The sequence below is a fragment of the Salvelinus sp. IW2-2015 genome, linkage group LG5, assembly GCF_002910315.2.
Source record: "Salvelinus sp. IW2-2015 linkage group LG5, ASM291031v2, whole genome shotgun sequence".
Lineage (NCBI taxonomy): Eukaryota > Metazoa > Chordata > Actinopteri > Salmoniformes > Salmonidae > Salvelinus > Salvelinus sp. IW2-2015.
This window is the reverse complement of record NC_036844.1, coordinates 30471746-30491237: the sequence shown is the minus strand read 5'-3', so window position 1 is coordinate 30491237 and position 19492 is coordinate 30471746. Positions and strand designations below refer to the sequence as shown.

Here is a 19492-nt window from a genome sequence, read left to right as displayed (position 1 = left end):
TTGTCTTTGTACAGTCTCTCAAACAAATAAACTTAGAAACAAAGCTTTGTATACAAATGAATCTGAAGTGTGAATGTGTGATCCTTATTCTAAACAAAAGGCATGGATGGGATGCTTAATGTTAAACAATGACATGGCTATTCAACTTATATGACCCTATTGTGATGTAAGTTCTAGGTTACATTTTCCATGTCACATCGAGACTTGTATATTTGATCAACTGTAACCTAGTGATTGCTTATCATCACCTGTTTTGATGCCATATCATGTCCCTCCCAACCAATGACGTATGGCCGGGTGACGCATTCCAGAGCCTCGTTCTGACATGCAGGTAGACCGAACCACGGCGCCATATTGAGAGAGAACGGAAGTGAGTGATTTTTGATGTGGAAAAAGTGCTTATGTAGTTTCTAGAAAACATTGGCAAGAGTGATAAAAGCCGTTTAAACGTATAGTTAGGGTTGAACTGGAACCATTTTACTATTTTGTTTTTCTCGTTTAAGAGAACCCCTCCCCCCAAGAAATAATTTTCCGAATCCCACCCTTGACAGTGTTAAGTCACTGAAAGCGCGCGGCAGCGACTGAACTCTTGTCGAAGATGCCCTTGGCACAGTTTGGAGCAGACCCATGGCAGAAAATGGCCTTGGAGAATTCGGAAAACGAGGTAATGAACATGCCAATGAACGATGGCCACCTTAGCTGTATTTGTCAACGTTTGACGCGGGCTCTTGTGAATTCACTTCCTCACACAGTTTGTGGGACACCAACTTCGATTTAGTTTCGCATAAACTGATTATTAAACTTAAACGATTAAAAAAGGACTACATATTTGTGATTTTTAGCTGTCTTATTTCTCAAGAAGTGCAGGCTGATACCTGTGACAGCCATTTGTTGCAGGAAATCTTGAGGGGGGGGAACAAATCGCTCACTACAGCGAACATGTGATATTTATCGTTCAAGTTGCCATTTCTAAAGTGTAAACTAGGTCTATTAAATGCAGTTTTATTCCTATATGTTCTAATCAACTAACAATTGGCCCTGAAGCATATTACACAGTTTCAAAAACACGAGCCCACCCCAATTTTGTGTGAGAGACAAAGTTAAATCGCTTTCTCTGTGTTACAGGTCATGGATGACTCAATGGGGGAGGATGAAACTGTATGCAGTGTGAGTAAACATTTTGAATAATAATCTCACCTGTCTTCTCCCAGACTGTCTCATTTACACAGGAGGTTGGTGGCACCGTAATTGGGGAGATCGTGGTAATGTCTGGAGAGGAATCATTGGAAGGGTATCAAACACATAGTTTCCATGTGTTTGATGCCATGCCATTAACTCCTTTCCAGCCATTATTATGGCTGGAAAGCCTCCACTGGTGTGTGCATATGTATTTATGTTTCATGTTCTCTCTCAATTCAGTTTTCTCTCTTTGTCCTCTCTCACCTACTCACACACCTACATCCAGGCACTCCACAATAAAACTATGTTTTAATATGGACTAGTGGTGGGGTTGGTGAGAGCAAAATGATTAAAGAGAAGATAAGGGTAGCGAAAGAGTGAAAGCGACTGAAAGAGGGAGAGCGCATGCTATGTCTTTTAGTCATCCTCCTCCACACCTTTTGATGCAGTGGGAGGGGGTGTTGGATGCATGGAACCCGGTTGCAAGCTGTCAGTCGGCAGCTCCCTCCCCCGGCAGATCAGAGCGTAGCGCAGTCTATCCCAGCGCGGCCACACTGTGACACAGGGAGAGGGGCTCCACTGGCCCAGCACTGGCATGGAGGATTTGGCCACCGCTGGGGCAGAACACAGGCCAAAGAAGGAATTCGCTAAGAGCTGGTGTGCTGTACGTGGGTCTGATGTGGCTTGGTGTTGTGTTTGGGTGGGAAAGCATGGGAGTTGATTTCTCCATCCTCCCACAGTATGACTCTCTGCTCTAGTGCAAAGATAAGGTTCTGAGTATGCAGCGCTGAAACAGTCTCTTTCTTGGTAGGGTTTTACTTCAAAACTTGTGAATGTATTTGATTCATTTCATTGCTTATGTTTATTATTCTTTGTGACGTGTATCTGTACGTTTGTGTTTTGTTTTTATAGAATTACTGTGTATTTCTATTCTCTCTCCACACTGCTGTGTATTGCTATCCTCTCTCCACACTGCTGTGTATTTGGGGCATGCCTGTTTTTTTTTTGACTGTGTCTCTCATCTTTCACAGGATGAGGGCTCAGTGAATGAGATCAGTATCACAAACCATGTTAAAGAGGGCTCTGAAAGGGCTGATCCTAGGCAGTTTGAGCTCCGCAAGGTCCTGGGACAGGGATCCTTTGGGAAGGTAAATGACAGTGTGTGAGATGAAATGGTGTAGTGGTTGAAATGTTTTTTTTTTATATTATGGTTTTCGTATCTCTGAACATTTGTGTATAAAGAGACTGACTGATTGATGGAAGCTGTTGGGTTTAATAGCTGAACTGATTTGTGTCTCTTTATCTATGTTCCCCTGTTCAGGTGTTCCTTGTGAAGAAAATAACAGGGCCTGATGCTGGACAGCTGTATGCTATGAAGGTGCTGAAAAAGGCCACTTTGAAAGGTACACTAGTCTGCGGTGATACATTTTTTTTTTTTGTGAATTTGTTGATATTGAATATATCATGCTTGCAATGGTTTTAAAACTACTTTACAACTACAGTATATATGTTTTTTGTTGAATTATATACAGTCGTGTTTTTAATTGTAATTTCTTTCACGAATCACCAGTGCGAGATAGGGTCCGTACCAAGATGGAGCGAGACATTCTGGTAGAGGTGAACCATCCTTTCATAGTCGGACTACACTACGGTGAGTTATCAGACATCTGTCTGCCCTGTCATATTTCTACGTCTGATATAAGCACAGGTCATTAAACCTTACAGATGAGTTTTTACTTCAATGTGTACCCATGATTCTTCACAGCATTCCAGACAGAAGGGAAGCTGTACCTGATTCTGGACTTCCTCCGAGGTGGAGATCTATTCACACGGCTGTCTAAAGAGGTGAGCAGAATTCAAATCATTTTTTAAGATTTTTTTTTATTTTTTACATTAAATAAAATGGTTTATTTTTCCCTGGTAATTCATGTCCATATTATAATAGTTTTGGTGAGTTTGTGTATTAGGTGTGTTTTTAACAAGTCTGTCTACCAGGTGATGTTCACAGAGGAGGATGTGAAGTTCTACCTGGCAGAGCTGGCTCTGGCCCTGGACCATCTGCATGGCCTGGGAATCATCTACAGAGACCTTAAACCTGAGAAGTACATATCACACTAATGCTATGACATTGCTTCTTCCTATTAGGTACTTGTTTCTCTTCCAATCAGCAACCTGGGAAATGATTGCATATTTTTTATATAAATCTAATGTTATTTTGACCTTCGAAGTTATGTTATATACCGTCTGTTTACTGTATGTGTTTCTGCTGGCGGATGTTGAATTTCCTCTGACTGAGATCACTCTGTCCTTTCAGCATTCTGTTAGATGAGGAGGGCCATATCAAACTCACTGGTGGGTGATTTTCTGCTCCTATTGCATATTAATGTTTCATATTCACACTCAGCCTGACTCAGCCACCGAGCAGAATAAGAAAGTGTTTTTAATGCCCTTTCATTTTAGGAGCCCTTAGTCTTCCTATGTACCATTTTCAGCTCAACTCTCATTTTGCTGCCCTTTGTTTGTTCCAGACTTCGGCCTTAGTAAAGAGTCCATTGATCATGAGAACAAGGCCTACTCTTTCTGTGGAACAGTGGAGTACATGGCACCAGAGGTCGTGAACCGCCGAGGACACACCCTTAGCGCTGACTGGTGGTCCTACGGTGTGCTCATGGTGAGTGCTGGAGTTCCAAATGGTACCGTATCTTTGCAATTCATTACCCTGGGATGTGTTCAAATATCTGATATCCAGTATCAAGTGTGTCCACATTCATATCTGCCTGGATGGGCCAATGTGTCCAATGGCTGACATTGCCACTGATTAGACATGTTAATAAAATGTTGTTTTCATCTTCCCCAGTTTGAGATGCTGACTGGGACACTGCCTTTCCAAGGGAAGGACCGGAAGGAAACCATGACCATGATACTGAAGTGCGTCTTACTCAACCTGTCTTGAGTACCAGTTTAACCAGGCTGTTAGCCAATAACAGTTTGATCTCAATCTACCATGGTAATTGTTTTGTTTGCACTGCAGGGCCAAGTTGGGAATGCCACAGTTCCTGAGCCAAGACGCCCAATCTCTCCTACGTAACCTTTTCAAACGCAACCCAGGCAACAGACTAGGTAATCAATCTCCATCACTAAAATGGTATTGTGCACCATGGCTTGTAACTGATGAGTGCTTAAAGTGGCAATCAACAGTTGAAACAATAACAAAGCGCATCCCTGCCCTTGTTTTGGTAAAAAGCTGAGGGGTGGGGCTGGAGAAATGTAACCACTCTTAAATTCATAGACAAAGCTATGGATTCATGATATCAACATTTATAGTTTTAAAAGTTTAGTCTATAAAGTGTTTTTACATTTACATAAAAATTCCCTGTCTTATGTCAGTTAGGATCACCACTTTATTTTAAGAATGTGAAATGTCAGAATAATAGTAGAGAGAATGATTTATTTCAGCTTTTATTTCTTTCATCACATTCCCAGTGGGTCAGAAGTTTACATGCACTCAATTAGTATTTGGTAGCATTGCCTTTAAATTGTTTAACTTGGGTCAAATGTTTCGGGTAGCCTTCCACAAGCTTCCCACAATAAGTTGGGTGAATTTTGGCCCATTCCTCCTGACAGAGCTGGTGTAAATGAATCAGGTTTGTAGGCATCCTTGCTCGCACACGCTTTTTCGGTTCTGCCCACAAATTTTCTATAGGATTGAGGTCAGGGCTTTGTGATGGCCACGCCAATACCTTGACTTTGTTGTCCTTAAGCCATTTTGCCACAACGTTGGAAGTATGCTTGGGGGTCATTGTCCATTTGGAAGACCCATTTGTGACCAAGCTTTAACTTCCTGACTGATGTCTTGATGTTGCTTCAATATATCCACCTAATTCTCCTACCTCATGAAGCCATCTATTTTGTGAAGTGCACCAGTCCCTCCTGCAGCAAAGCACCCCCACAATATGATGCTGCCATCCCCTTGCTTCACGGTTGGGATGGTGTTCTTCGGCTTGCAAGCCTCCCCCTTTTAAACATAACGATGGTCATTATGGCCAAACAGTTCTATTTCTTTTTCATCCGACCAGAGGACATTTCTCCAAAAAGTACGGTCTTTGTCCCCATGTGCAGTTGCAAACCGTAGTCTGGCTTTTTTATGGCGGTTTTGGAGCAGTGGCTTCTTCCTTGCTGAGTGGCCTTTCAGGTTATGTCGATATAGGACTCGTTTTATTGTGGATATAGATACTTTTATACCTGTTTCCTCCAGCATTTTCACAAGGTCCTTTGCTGTTGTTCTGGGATTGAGTTGCACTTTTCGCACCAGAGTACGTTAATCTCTAGGAAACAGAACGCAATCTCCTTCCTGAACGGTATGACAGCTGCGTGGTCCCATGGTGTATATACTTGCGTACTATTGTTTGTACAGATGAACGTGGTACCTTCAGGCGTTTGGAAATTGCTCCCAAGGATGAACCAGACTTGTGGAGGTCTGTGATACTGTGAATTATAAGTGAAATAATCTGTCTGTAAACAATTGTTGGAAAAATTACTTGTGTCATGCACAAAGTAGATGTCCTAACCGACTTGCCAAAACTATAGTTTGTTAACAAGAAATTTGTGGAGTGATTGAAAAACGAGTTTTAATGACTCCAACCTAAGTGTATGTAAACTTCTGTCTTCAACTGCACATATCATTCATTCACAAGTCCAAAAATGTATGTAGCAATCACAGATAGCCCCTTTTTAAAAGAATCTCACTCAAATGGAAAAAAAATATCTTGCCACTCTAGTCGGAACATAGTGTTTGGTTGTCTCCCAAGTGGTGCAGCGGTCTAAGGCACTACAGATCTGGGTTCTAGCCTGGGCTGTGTCGCAGCCAGCCGTTACCGGGAGACCCGTGAGGCGGCGTACAATTGGCCCAGCGTTGTCCGGGTTAGGGGAGGGTTTGTACGGCAAGGATGTCCTTGTTCTAGCGACTCCCGTGACGAGCCGGGCACATGCACACTGACACGGTCGCAAGTTTGGCTGTTTCCTCTTACCCATTGGTGCGGCTAGCTTCCGGGTTAAGCGTGCAGTGTGTCAGGAAGCAGTGTGGCTTGGCAGGGTAGTGTTTCAGAGAATGCATGACTCTCGACCTTCGCCTCTCCCGAGTCCGTACGGGAGTTGCAGCGATGGGACAAGACTAACTACCAATTATATACCATGAAATTGGGATGAAAAAGGTCCCAAAAAATAGTAGTGTTTGACATTTGTCATTACTGAACTGCAATCATATTACAAAAGATACCACAGGTATCCTGTAATGTGTGTGGATTTGTTGTTCACAGGTGCTGGTCCAGACGGAGTGGAAGAGATCAAGAGACATTCCTTATTTTCCACAATTGACTGGAACGTAAGTTTGCCTATTAATATGCGTTTGCCATCTGCCTGCTCCTCTGTCCGTGTGTATTATAAATGCTTTATGTTTTTAACTCCCGAGTGGCACAGCTGTCTTAGTTCTAGAAGCGTCACTACAGACCCTAGTTCGATTCCGATCTGGAACACAACCAGCCTTGACTGGGAGTCTCATAGGGCGGCTCACAATTGGCTCAGCGTCGTCCGGGTTAGGGTTTGGCCGGATTAGGCCATCATTGTAAATAGGAATTTGTTCTCTGGGATAGGTGGGACATTAGCGTCCCACCTGGCCAAAATCCAGTGAAAATGCAGAGCGCCAAATTCAAATAAATTACTATAAAAATTTAACTTTCATGAAATCACACATGCAATACACCAAATTAAAGATACACTTGTTATGAATCCAGCCAACGTGTCAGATCTCAAAAAGGCTTTACGGCGAAAGCAAACGATGCTATTATCTGAGGGTAGCACCCCAGCAAACAAACACAGACAATCATATTTCAACCCTCCAGGCGCGACACAAAACGCAGAAATAAAGATATTTCTGCGTTTGGCTTCTTCTGTTGGCACTCCAATATGTCCCATAAACATCACAAATAGTCCTTTTGTTCGATTAATTCCGTCGATATATATATCCAAAATGTCCATATATTTGGCACGTTTGATCCAGAAAAACACCGGTTCCAACTAGCGCAACATGACTACAAAATTTCTCATAAGTTACTTGTAAGCTTTGTCCAAACATTTCAAAGTACTTTCCTAATAACACTAGGTATTTTTTAACTTAAATAATCAATAAAATTTAAGACGGGATATACTGTGTTCAATACCGGAGGAAAACAATGTGTAGCGTGCTTTTCAGGTCACACGCCTCTATCAAAGAGTACACTTCCCTCTACCCTCGTTCTGAACAGTGCTACCTCTTCATTTCTCAAAGGAAAAACCTCAACCAATTTCTAAAGACTTGACATCCAGTGGAAGCGATAGGAACTGCAAGAAGGTCCCTTTTAGAAACCTGGATTCCCAATGAAAACACATTGAAAGGAGAGTGACCTCAAAAAAAGAAATCTGATCGGTTTGTCCTCGGGGTTTCGCCTGCCAAATAAGTTCTGTTATACTCACAGACATGATTCAAACAGTTTTAGAAACTTCAGAGTGTTTTCTATCCAAATCTACTATCTACTAATATGCATATCTTAGCTTCTGGGCCTGAGTAGCAGGCAGTTTACTTTGGACATGCTTTTCATCCGGACGTGACAATACTGCCCCCTATCCCAAAGAAGTTTAACTGACTTGCCCAGTTAAATAAAATGAACATGTTAAGGTTTATTCTAATGTTTTTCCCTTTTTCTTGGTATGCCTGTAGAAATTATTCAGGAGAGAACTCCATCCCCCCTTCAAACCTGCGAGTGGCAGACCTGATGACACCATCTACTTTGACTCTGAATTCACTGCAAAAACTCCACGGGGTAAATGACAGATTCTCGTTTGGCGCTTTATACAATACACAGTTTCATAATTGTGTGTGTGAATGAAAAGTAGCGAGGGTTGACATGAGGATTTTCCCCACAGACTCTCCCGGCTGTCCCCCGAGTGCCAACACCAACCAGCTGTTTAGAGGCTTCAGCTTCGTGGCTATCTCAGATGAGGAGAGTCAACCTCCACAGAACATTAACATCAACATGTCCTCTATACAGGTACCAACACACACACGCACTGGATAGGTCCCTGTATGTATTTATTTATTATAATATGGTTGTGTGTGGAAATGGCAGAATTGGTCTCTGTGTCTATTTCTCTCTTCAGCAACTCCACAGAAACACAGCACAGTTTAGTGATGCCTACGATGTGAAGGAGGACATTGGTGTGGGCTCTTACTCCATATGCAAACGCTGTGTTCAGAAGAGCAACAGTATGGATTATGCTGTAAAGGTGAGCTGTAACCCTGGGGCTGCCCATGTCACACCCTGGGAATGCCCATGGTAGAATGGTAGGATTAACTGTTATTACTGATGTTGTTATCCCAGATCATCAGTAAGGCCAAGAGGGACCCCACAGAAGAGGTGGAGATTATTCTGCGCTATGGACAGCACCCCAACATCATCACTCTCAAAGATGTGAGTCATTACATCAGCAGTATGTGAATGAAGCAAGCAGCACTGTTTTTTGTTGTTGTATTTTACCCCCTTTTTCGAACTAATTTTGATCTTCTCGCATCACTGCAACACCACAACGGGCTCGGGAGGCGAGTCATGCATCCTCCAAAACATGACCTGCCAAACAGCGCTTCTTAACACCCGCTCGCTTAACCTGGAAGCCAGCCACACCAATGTGTCGGAGGAAACGCTGTTCAACTGACAACTGAGGTCAGCCTGCAGGCCCCCAGCCCGCCACAAGGAGTCGCTAGGGCACGATGAGCCAAGTAAAACCTCTACTAACCCAGACGATGCTGGGCCAATTGTGCGACACCTTATGGAACTCTTGATCAAGGCTGGTTGTGATACAGCCTGGAATCGGACCCGGGTCTGTAGTGACGCCTCTAGCACTGCGATGCTGTGCCTTAAACCGCTGCGCCAGTCACCGTTGACTGAAGTTACAGCAAGATGGTGCTATTATCCTAAACTCAGCAAAAAAGGAAACGTCCTCTCACTGTCAACTGTGTTTATTTTCAGCAAACTTAATGTGTAAATATTTGTATGAACATAACAAGATTCAACAACTGAGACCATAAACTGAACAAGTTCCACAGACATGTGACTAACAGAAATTGAATAATGTATCCCTGAACAAAGGGGGGGGGGGGGTTCAAAAATTCAAAGTTACAGTCTGTATCTGGTGTGGCCACCAGCTGCATTAAGTACTCCAGTGCATCTCCTCCTCATGGACTGCACCAGATTTGCCAGTTCTTGCTGTGAGATATCACCCCACTCTTCCACCAAGGCACCTGCAAGTTCCCAGACAATTCTGGGGGGGAATAGCCGTAGCCCTCACCCTCCGGTCCAACAGGTCCCAGATGTGCCCAATGGGATTGAGATCTGGGCTCTTCGCTGGCCATGCAGAACACTGACATTCCTGTCTTGCAGGAAATCACACACAGAACGAGCAGTATGTCTGGTGGCATTGTCATGCTGGAGGGTCATGTCAGGATGAGCCTGCAGAAGGTACCACATGAGGGAGGAGGATGTCTTCCCTGTAACGCACAGCGTTGAGATTGCCTGCAATGACAACAAGCTCAGTCCGATGATGCTGTGGACACACCTCCCCAGACCATGATGACCCTCCACCTCCAAATCGATCCCACTCCAGAATACAGGCGTCGGTGTAACGCTCACTTCCTTCGACGATAAACGCGAATCCGACCATCACCTCTGGTGAGACACAACTGCGACTCGTCAGTGAAGAGCACTTTTTGCCAGTCCTGTCTGGTCCAGCGACGGTTTGTGCCCATAGATGACGTTGTTGCCGGTGATGTCTGTGAGGACCTGCCTTACAACAGGCCTACAAGCCCTCAGTCCAGGCTATTGCGGACAGTCTGAGCACTGATGGAGGGATTGTGCGTTCCTGGTGTAACTCGGGCAGTTTTGTTTCATCTTGACCTGTCCCGCAGGTGTGATGTTCGGATGTACCGATCCTGTGCAGGTGTTGTTACACATGGTCTGCCACTGCCGAGACGATCAGCTGTCCGTCCTGTCTCCATGTAGCGCTGTCTTAGGTGTCTCACAGTACGGACATTGCAATTTATTGCCCTGGACACATCTGCAGTCCTCATGCCTCCTTGCAGCATGCCTAAGGCACATTCACGCAGATGAGCAGGGACCCTGGGCATCTTTCTTTTGGTGTTTTTCAGAGTCAGTAGAAAGGCCTGTTTTAGTGTCCTAAGTTTTCATAACTGTGACCTTAATTGCCTACTGTCTGTAAGCTGTTAGTGTCTTAATGACCGTTCCACAGGTGCATGTTCATTTAATTGTTTATGGTTCATTGAACAAGCATGGAAACGGTGTTTAAAAGACAGGGTCCTGAAAAAGGGACGTTTATTATATTTATTACAGTTAAGTCGGAGTTTACGTACACTTAGGTTGGAGTCATTAAAACTCGCTTTTCACCACTCCACAAATTTCTTGTTAACAATAGTTTTGGCAAGTCGGTTAGGACATGACAAATAATTTTTCCAACAATTGTTTACAGACAGATTATTTCACTTATAATTCACAGTATCACAATTCCAGTGGGTCAGAAGTTTACATGCACTAATGAGTGCCTTAAACAGCTTGGAAAATTCCAGAAAATTATATCATGGCTTTAGAAGCTTCTGATAGGCTATTTACATAATTTGAGTCAATTGGCATGTGACCTGTGGATGATTTCAAGTTACCTTCAAACTCAGTGCCTCTTTGCTTGACATCATGGGAAAATCTAAAGAAATCAGCCGAAGACGCTTCAGAATGTTTTTTGTAGACCTCCACAAGTCTGGTTCATCCTTGGGAGCAATTTCCAAACGCCTGAAGGTACTATGTTCATCTGTACAAACAATAGTACGCAAGTATATACACCATGGTACCACGCAGCCGTCATACCGCTCAGGAAGCAGACGCGTTCTGTCTCCTAGTGATGAACGTACTCTGGTGCAAAAAGTGCAACTCAATCCCAGAACAACAGCAAAGGACCTTGTGAAGATGCTGAAGGAAACAGGTACAAAAGTATCTATATCCACAGTAAAACGAGTCCTATATTGACATAACCTGAAAGGCCACTCAGCAAGGAAGAAGCACTGCTCCAAAACCGCCATAAAAAGCTAGACTACGGTTTGCAACTGCACATGGGGACAAAGATGATACTTTTTGGAAAAATGTCCTCTGGTCTGATGAAATAAATAATAGAACTGTTTGGCCATAATGACCATTGTTATGTTTGGAGGAAAAGGGGGAGGCTTGCAAGCCGAAGAACACCATCCCAACCGTGAAGCACGGGAGTGGCGGCAGCATGTTGTGGGGGTGCTTTGCTGCAGGAGGGACTGGTGCACTACAAAATAGATGGCATCATGTGGAAGGGAAATTATGTGGATATATTGAAGCAACATCTCAAGACATAAGTCAGGAAGTTAAAGCTTGGTCGCAAATGGGTCTTCCAAATGGACAAGCATACTTCCAACGTTGTTGCCAAATGGCTTAAAGACTACAAAGTCAAGGTATTGGAGTGGCCATCACAAAGCCCTGACCTCAATCCCATAGGGGAAAAAAGCGTGTGCGAGCAAGGATGCCTACAAACCTGACTCAGTTACACCAGCTCTGGCTGGAGGAATGGGCCAAAATCCACCCAACTTATTGTGGGAAGCTTGTGGAAGGCTACCCAAAAGGTTTGACCCAAGTTAAACAATTTAAAGGCAATGCTACCAAATACTAACTGAGTGTATGTAAACTTCTGACCCACTGGGAATGTGATGAAAGAAATAAAAGCTGAAATAAATCATTCTCTCTACTATTATTCTGACTTTTCACATTCTTAAAATAAAGTGGTGATCCTAAACAGAATTTTTAACTTGGATTAAATGTCAGGAAGTGTGAAACTGAGTTTAAATGTATTTGGCTAAGGTGTATGTAAACTTCCGACTTCAACTGTATATGGGCTTTTGTGGTTCTCTGTCGCGTGTATTGTATAATCATGCTTGTGTGTATTGTGCTTATCATGCGCGTGTGCATTGTGCTTATATCGTGTGTATTGGATAATGGCACAATCATTTGGGCTTTTTTGGGGCTCATAAAATGTACACTGAGCAAAAATATATAAATGCAACATGTAAAGTGTTGGTCCCACGTGTCATGAGCTGAAATAGAACATCTCTGAAATGTTCCATACGCACAAAAAGCTTATTTCTCTTTAAATTTGAGCACAACTTTGTTTACATCCCTGTTAGCATTTCTCCTTTCCCAAGATATTCTATTCACTTGACAGATGTGGCATATCAAGAAGCTGATTAAACAGCACAGTCATTACACAGGTGCACCTTGTGCTGGGTACTATAAAAAGCCACTCTAAAATGTGCAGTTTTGTCACACAACACAATTCCACAGATGTCTCATGTTTTTAGGGAGTGTGCAATTGGCATGCTGACTTCAAGAATGTCCATCAGAGCTGTTACCAGATAATTAAATGTTCATTTCTCTACCATAAGCTGCCTCCAACATCGTTTAAGAGAATTTGTCAGTACGTCCAACTGGCCTCACAACGGCAGACCACGATGTCAGCACTCCAGACCAGGACCTTCACATCCGGCTTCTCCACCCCGGGGGGGGGGGGGGGATTATTTCTGTCTGTAATAAAGCCCTGTTGTGGGTGAAAAACTCATTCTGATTGGCTGCTCCTGGCTCTCCAGTGGGTGAGCCTGGCTCACAAGTGGATGGACCTATGCCCACCCATGGCTGCACCCCTGCCCAGTCATGTAAAATCCATAGATAAGGGCCTAATTTGCTAAACTGTATGTGTAAACATGTATACGCAGGGCCCAGCAATAAAAGGGACCATGGTCTCATTCTGTGTTCCTTGTTGAAATAAAGGTATAATAATAATTTAAATTGACTAACTCAGTAAAATATTTTTCATTGTTCCATGTTGCTTTTATATTGTTGTTCAGTATATTTAATATATGGCACATCAGGTTTGAATTTTCATGCTGATCAAAGCTCCAATCAAATCCAGACATTATATGCTTTATAATGCTTTTGAATGACACTTCTGGTTTTGGCGGGAAATACCGGCTTACCCGGGAGGAAAGTGATTTATTTGCAGAATGGAACATTTGTAAAATACCGGGAAAATATATAACCCTGGTGCGTGTCGGCCATTTCTGGGATATTTTGTTTCAGCTCATGATACATGGGACATACACTTTACACGTTGAGTTCAGTGTAGATTCCCAATTGAATTGTTGTTTCATTGTTTGGCTAGTATGTCGATGTTCTGTGAGTTATGGGAATATTTTTTTTGTGTGCTGAATACTCTTCTATAATGAGTTATTTGTGAGTGTCTCTCTGGGTGACATTGTGAGGTTGTGTGCCCTGTTAACTAGGTGTTTGACGATGGGCGCTCAGTGTACCTGGTGACAGAGCTGATGAAAGGGGGAGAGCTGCTGGATAAAATCCTCAGACAGAAGTTCTTCTCTGAGAGGGAGGCCAGTGCAGTTCTCCACACCATCACCAAAACTGTAGAGTACCTGCATGCACAGGGGGTAAAACATTCACCATCACAATGATACATAATATATTACGTGTTCCAAGTATATACTATATTTTGAGCACTTTGCTACTTTCAATACACAGGACCTTTCTACTGTATAAGCAATACGAGTTGACAATCTAAAATTTGCCTCCCTGACTCACTATGTCACTGATGGAATTTCTGACCCCCTGCTCAGGTTGTCCATAGAGATCTGAAGCCCAGTAACATACTGTATGTGGATGAGTCTGGAAACCCAGAGTCCATCCGAATCTGTGACTTTGGCTTCGCCAAACAGCTGAGAGCTGAAAACGGGCTCCTGATGACTCCTTGCTACACTGCCAACTTTGTCGCCCCCGAGGTGTCTCTTCTACATGTTTCTGTGACTAGTACCTGCATGCTCAGCTAATGGTTGTCTAACTGTATAACAAGTTCATCGTATTTTCAGTGGTCAATATATTTGTCTAGTAACTGACATGGCATTCTTTGCATTATGTATTCTAATGCAGTGTCCAATACTTCCTATTGTTGTTAGGTTCTGAAGAAACAGGGCTATGATGCAGCCTGTGATATCTGGAGTCTAGGAGTGCTGCTCTATACAATGCTTACTGGGTATGCGTGCTTTACCAACAGTAATGCAGCCAATGGTGTTCATAAAAATATTAACACATAATACAATAGGAACAATAAAGTACATTCATATTTTATTAGTCCTTATTATTAGTATGTATTTATCTTGAAATTTCAGGTTCACTCCTTTTGCCAATGGACCAGAGGATACTCCCGAAGAGATCTTGGCTCGGATCGGCAGTGGAAAGTTCTCTCTGACGGGCGGCTACTGGAATTCAGTCTCAGCAGAGGCCAAGGTATGTCTGGGATGTTGGTTGTACTGCAGCACTGCTTTCCATAGTATCCAATTACTCTATGATAGTGGTTTCAAAACGGAATCCTTTTCCTAGCACTATACAGTGCATTCGTAAAGTATTCAGACCCCTTCACTTTTTCCAAATGTTTATGTTACAGCCTTATTCTAAAATGTATTCAATATTTTTTTCTTTTCTTTTTTATCTACACACAATACCCCGTAATGACAAATTAAATTTTTTGCAAATGTATTAAAAATAAACAAAACTAGTACTCAGACCCTTTGCTATGAGACTCGATGTTGAGCTCAGGTGCATCCTGTTTCCAATGATCATCCTTGAGACGTTTCTACAACTTGATTGGAGTCCACCTGTGGTAAATTCAATTGATTGGACATGATTTGGAAAGGCACACACGTGTCTATATAAGGTCCCACAGTTGACAGTGCATGTCAGAGCAAAAACCAAGCCATGAGGTCAAATAAATTGTCCGTAGAGCTCCGAGACGGGATCGAGGCACAGATCTGGGAAAGGTTATCAACACATTTCTGCAGCATTGAAGGTCCCTAAGAATACAGTGGCCTACATCATTCTTAAACTGAATAAGTTTGGAACCACCAAGAGAGTTCGGAACCACCTAGAGCTCCAGAGTTCCTCTGTGGAGATAGGAGAACCTTCCAGAAGGACAACCATCTCTGCAGCACTCCACCAATCAGGACTTTATAGTAGAGTGGCCAGACGGAAGCCACTCCTCAGTAAACGGCACATTATAGCTCTCTTGGAGTTTGCCAAAAGGCACTTAATGGACTCTCAGACCATGAGAAACAGATGCTCTGGTCTGATGAAACCAAGATTGAACTCTTTGGCCTGAATGCCAAGTGTCACATCTGGGGGAAACCAGGCACCGCTCATCACCTGGCCAATACCATCCCAACAGTGAAGCATGGTGGTGGCAGCATCATGCTGTGGGGATGTTTTTCAGTGGCAGGGACTGGGAGAATAGTCAGGATCGAGGGAAAGATTTAATGGAGCCAAATACAGAGATCCTTGATGAAAACCTGCTCCAGAGCGCTCAGGAACTCAGACTGCGGTTCACCTTCCAACAGGACAATGACCCTAAGCACATAACCAAGACAACGCAGGAGTGGCTTCAAGACAAGTCTCCTGAATGTCCATGAGTGGCCCAGCCAGAGCCCGGACTTGATCCCAATCTAACATCTCTGGAGAGACCTTAAAATAGCTGTGCAGCAACGCTCCCCATCCAGCCCGACAGCTTGAGGATCTGCAGAAAGAATGGGAGAAACTCCCCAAATACAGGTGTGCCAAGCTTGTAGCGTCATACCCAAGAACACATGAAGCACACTGTGATTGCTGCCAAAGGTGCTTCAACAAAGTACTGAGTAAAGGGTCCTGAATACTTATGTAAATGTGATATTTCAGTTTGAGATTTTTTTATAAATTTGCTAAAGTTTCTACACCTGTTTTTGAATTGTCATTGTGTGTAGATTGAGGGAATAAAAAATATTTAATCAATTTTAGAATAAGTCTGTAATGTAACAAAGTGGAAAAAAGTGAATTAGTCTGAATACTTTCCGAATGCACTGTATACTTGATGGAAGAGATAGTATTCACAATCTGAACATTGACATTGCTGTCTTTAGGACCTAGTGTCCAAGATGCTGCATGTGGACCCCCACCAGAGGCTAACTGCTGCTCAGGTGCTGCGACACCCTTGGATATTACACAAGGACCAGTTGCCCAAGTACCAGCTCAATAGACAGGATGCTCCTCATTTGGTCAAGGTAACAAAACTTTATTCAATGCACTAGTCTCTCTTTTCTGCCACTCTGAAAGCTTCTCTGCTGGGTATTGATAAATTAACACCAAGACTGTTCTCCCTCTTACAGGGTGCGATGGCAGCCACTTACTCTGCTCTGAACATGCATGTTCCCCCTGTGCTGGACCCTGTAGGGCGCTCCTCGTTAGCTCAACGAAGAGGAGTGAAGAAGTTGACCTCCACAGCCCTGTGATCCACCTGCCACTAGTATCAATCTCACCTGTTTAATGCTACTGCACCAGTGCATTAGTGTGTTTCGACACCCGCTGTGTTAGAAGAACAGTGTGTAAGACCAAAAAGAAACGGTAACCCATTCACTGAGAAAATGTATCATGTATTTGCTTGTACAATCATCACTGCCTTCAGACCAAGAGTTACAAACTCTTGGAAAGGCTGAACTGTATATTTTATGAAAATTAGATATTTACTACAAAAATAGAATTAAATGTATACGGGTTTCTATAGGTCTGTGTTTAAACAGAGATTGAGTTAAGCACTGGGGGATGAAGGGGTTTGGAAAGGGTTAAAATTGTTTCCCCCAGTTGCATGGAGCACAGTCAGTCCCCCTTATTCCAAATCAACCGCTAAGCCCCTACCCCCTACCTATGCACTTGTATAGATCTGAAAAGATTAGATGCGTGTAAACAGTCATATTTTTAGTTAGGCCAACTTTTAGAATGTGTTATATTGTTCTAATTCCAGACATTTGGTTACATAGCATTGTTTAAATATTCCCCATGTCATGTTAAATGGGGAGCTAACCATAGAAATAGAATGAATGGAACTGACTTGGTGCTCTAACCCTGGCAATTTGACTGGTAAACTCATGGGAACACTCACCATAGAGCCCCACAGTGGAGGTGTCATAACACTCCTAAAACCTAGCAGTTAAACAGAGAAATGGTTCCAATTGTTTTTCCACCATTTATTTTTCCCATAGGAAATGTAAATACTTAATAAGGGCTATGTTTGGTGTACGTTTACCCTGACGTGTCATTTTGATGACCATGTAAATCTCTGACAAGGTGACTAACCAATATATTTGTCTCCATTTACTCTGCTTCTAAAATGCTAATTAGTGTCAAAGTAGACATGCAAGATTACAAATACCTGCAAGCTCATGCACGTGCTGACACCTTTGCTGACAGTTATTGTGTCAAGACAGTTCACATAATTGTCAATTTAAAGACATTTTGCCAATTTATTCATTACTAAATGTAACTAAAATGGTTAATCCAGACATTATTTCCTTTACCTCGATTTGGCAGTCTCGTACAGGTCATCATGGCATTTGTAGTTCTTTATGATAGCCACGTTCACAGTTAATTAGCACCTTTTGGGGGAGGGGGGGGGGGTAAATACGTTTATAAGTCACCTTGTCCTAGAGAGATTTACACCGTTATCAAAAAGCCCTTATTTTAAGTGTTTCTAAAATCCCCTATGGGAAAATTGAATGGAACCATTTCCTTGTTTGACCGCTAAGTTTTATTTTGAATATTATATCAACAGATTCTGGATTGCCATGGTAATGTAGAATGTTCATTCAAATGATGCTAGCTCAGGGGTGTCAAACTTTTTGCATGGAGGGCCTTGTAGGTTTTTCCTTTTAATTAATCCCTAGACAACCAAGTGTGGGGAGTTTCTTACTAATTAGTGATCTTAATTTATCAATCAAGTACAAGGGAGGAGCAAAAACACGCAGACACTCGGCCCTCCGTGGAATGAGTTTGACACTAGTGTGCTAGCTGATGTGGCTCATGAATGTATTTTTTGTAATGTCAGTTGAGTTGACTTAACAGATTGAAGTTTATACTTCTTTCTTTTACTTCCTGCCATTGGTCTAGGGAAAAAATATACAGGTTAAGACAACATTGTCACAAATCTGGGATCAACAGTGTTCGTTAACTACCAGCGCCATTGCTAACCAGCATAGCTGGTCCTAGTCTTGCAAAGAGTTATGGGCTATTAGAATCCTATTGTCTTAACCTTTGTCATATACAACCTAGTCATAGGTACACTCAATGGCTGCCAGTCCAGCCATTATGCTACCATTGACTTTAATGGGGATGCCTGTTATATTCATTCTATTTCTATGGAACTATTATGGCTGCCATGGAATGTTTTAGTGTCATGTTTTTGCATCATAATGCCCAATTCAGACATTCAGTTTTATTAAAAAATATATATTTTATTTTTATATTCCCCATGTAGCTAATGTTAATAGTGAGCTAACATGGCTGCCATAGAATGTTGAAGTGTCAATATAAAATGCATCATGATGCGGAAACCACATTGGCTCAACTTTCTAAATACAAGGCTCTGGGAATAAGCAACATGGAATTATTACTATGTTGCTTATTTATTGGGCAATTAGGGTTTGGACAGTGACAAACTCCTCAATTGTGCAACAGTTTACCAAGGCCCTGTCAGCAATGGGGGAGAAAAAGTGCTAACCTCCTTCCTCACTCCAGTAGCTGCTGCTGCACTTTCTCTCAGGCATTTGTGTTGGGGCAGGGCCCAGAGGGGTTGGAGTTTTCTTGCTCTACTTAGTCTTTCAATTTTTTTGTCCTTCTCATAATCATAAAGGGAAACGTGAACTTGGGATATACTTATAGCAATTAAGATTACTTTTCCAGTCTACTTTTAAGAGACCATTAAGAATGTATTTTTGGATATGTTGATGAATGAAACATTTTCTACTTGGTGTGCATGATGGTCACAGGACAGCTGTAGTGGGGGGTTTAAGGGAAAGGGAAGGGCTTTCCAAGAAGATGCTGGGGGTATGTAACATGCTAGATGGAGGGGCGAATAGATACCGTCTTTCCCCTCTGGTTGTTTCCATGTTTTACAGAGAAATGTTTGTCTCAGTAGATGTGGGCCAGGCAAGTGACTGCAGCTTCATTTGTAACCTAAAAAATGATCATGAATACATCAAATAAATATACAATCAAATAATGCATCAATTGTTAATTCTTTCCTCCACCGAAAGGCCACATAACTATCCATTTTAATGCGTATA

At 42.5% G+C, this 19492-nt stretch overlaps 1 protein-coding gene across 1 annotated transcript; it reads left to right on the top strand.

Moving 5' to 3' along the window:
* The first annotated feature begins 330 nt into the window (after nt 1–330).
* On the top strand, nt 331–19432 carry LOC111964289 (ribosomal protein S6 kinase alpha-3). The gene is made up of 22 exons (XM_023988124.2): nt 331–664; nt 1126–1167; nt 2211–2327; nt 2501–2582; nt 2750–2830; nt 2945–3024; nt 3175–3281; nt 3494–3531; nt 3708–3850; nt 4037–4107; nt 4211–4299; nt 6495–6559; nt 7931–8033; nt 8137–8261; nt 8371–8496; nt 8592–8681; nt 13628–13786; nt 13973–14134; nt 14309–14385; nt 14522–14639; nt 16298–16438; nt 16544–19432. Exons 1-22 carry the CDS (start codon nt 599–601, stop codon nt 16664–16666), a joined length of 2205 nt encoding a protein of 734 aa, XP_023843892.1. The 5' UTR covers nt 331–598; the 3' UTR covers nt 16667–19432.
* Nucleotides 19433–19492: the final 60 nt, after the last annotated feature.

What these genes read in the sequence shown, in the direction of transcription:
- LOC111964289 (XM_023988124.2), top strand. Translation starts at nt 599, where the DNA reads ATGCCCTTGGCACAGTTTGGAGCAGACCCATGGCAGAAAATGGCCTTG. An exon ending in GTATGGATTATGCTGTAAAG is followed by an intron (nt 8,497 to 8,591) that starts GTGAGCTGTAAC and finishes TTGTTATCCCAG; the next exon opens with ATCATCAGTAAGGCCAAGAG. An exon ending in CTCTATACAATGCTTACTGG is followed by an intron (nt 14,386 to 14,521) that starts GTATGCGTGCTT and finishes TTGAAATTTCAG; the next exon opens with GTTCACTCCTTTTGCCAATG.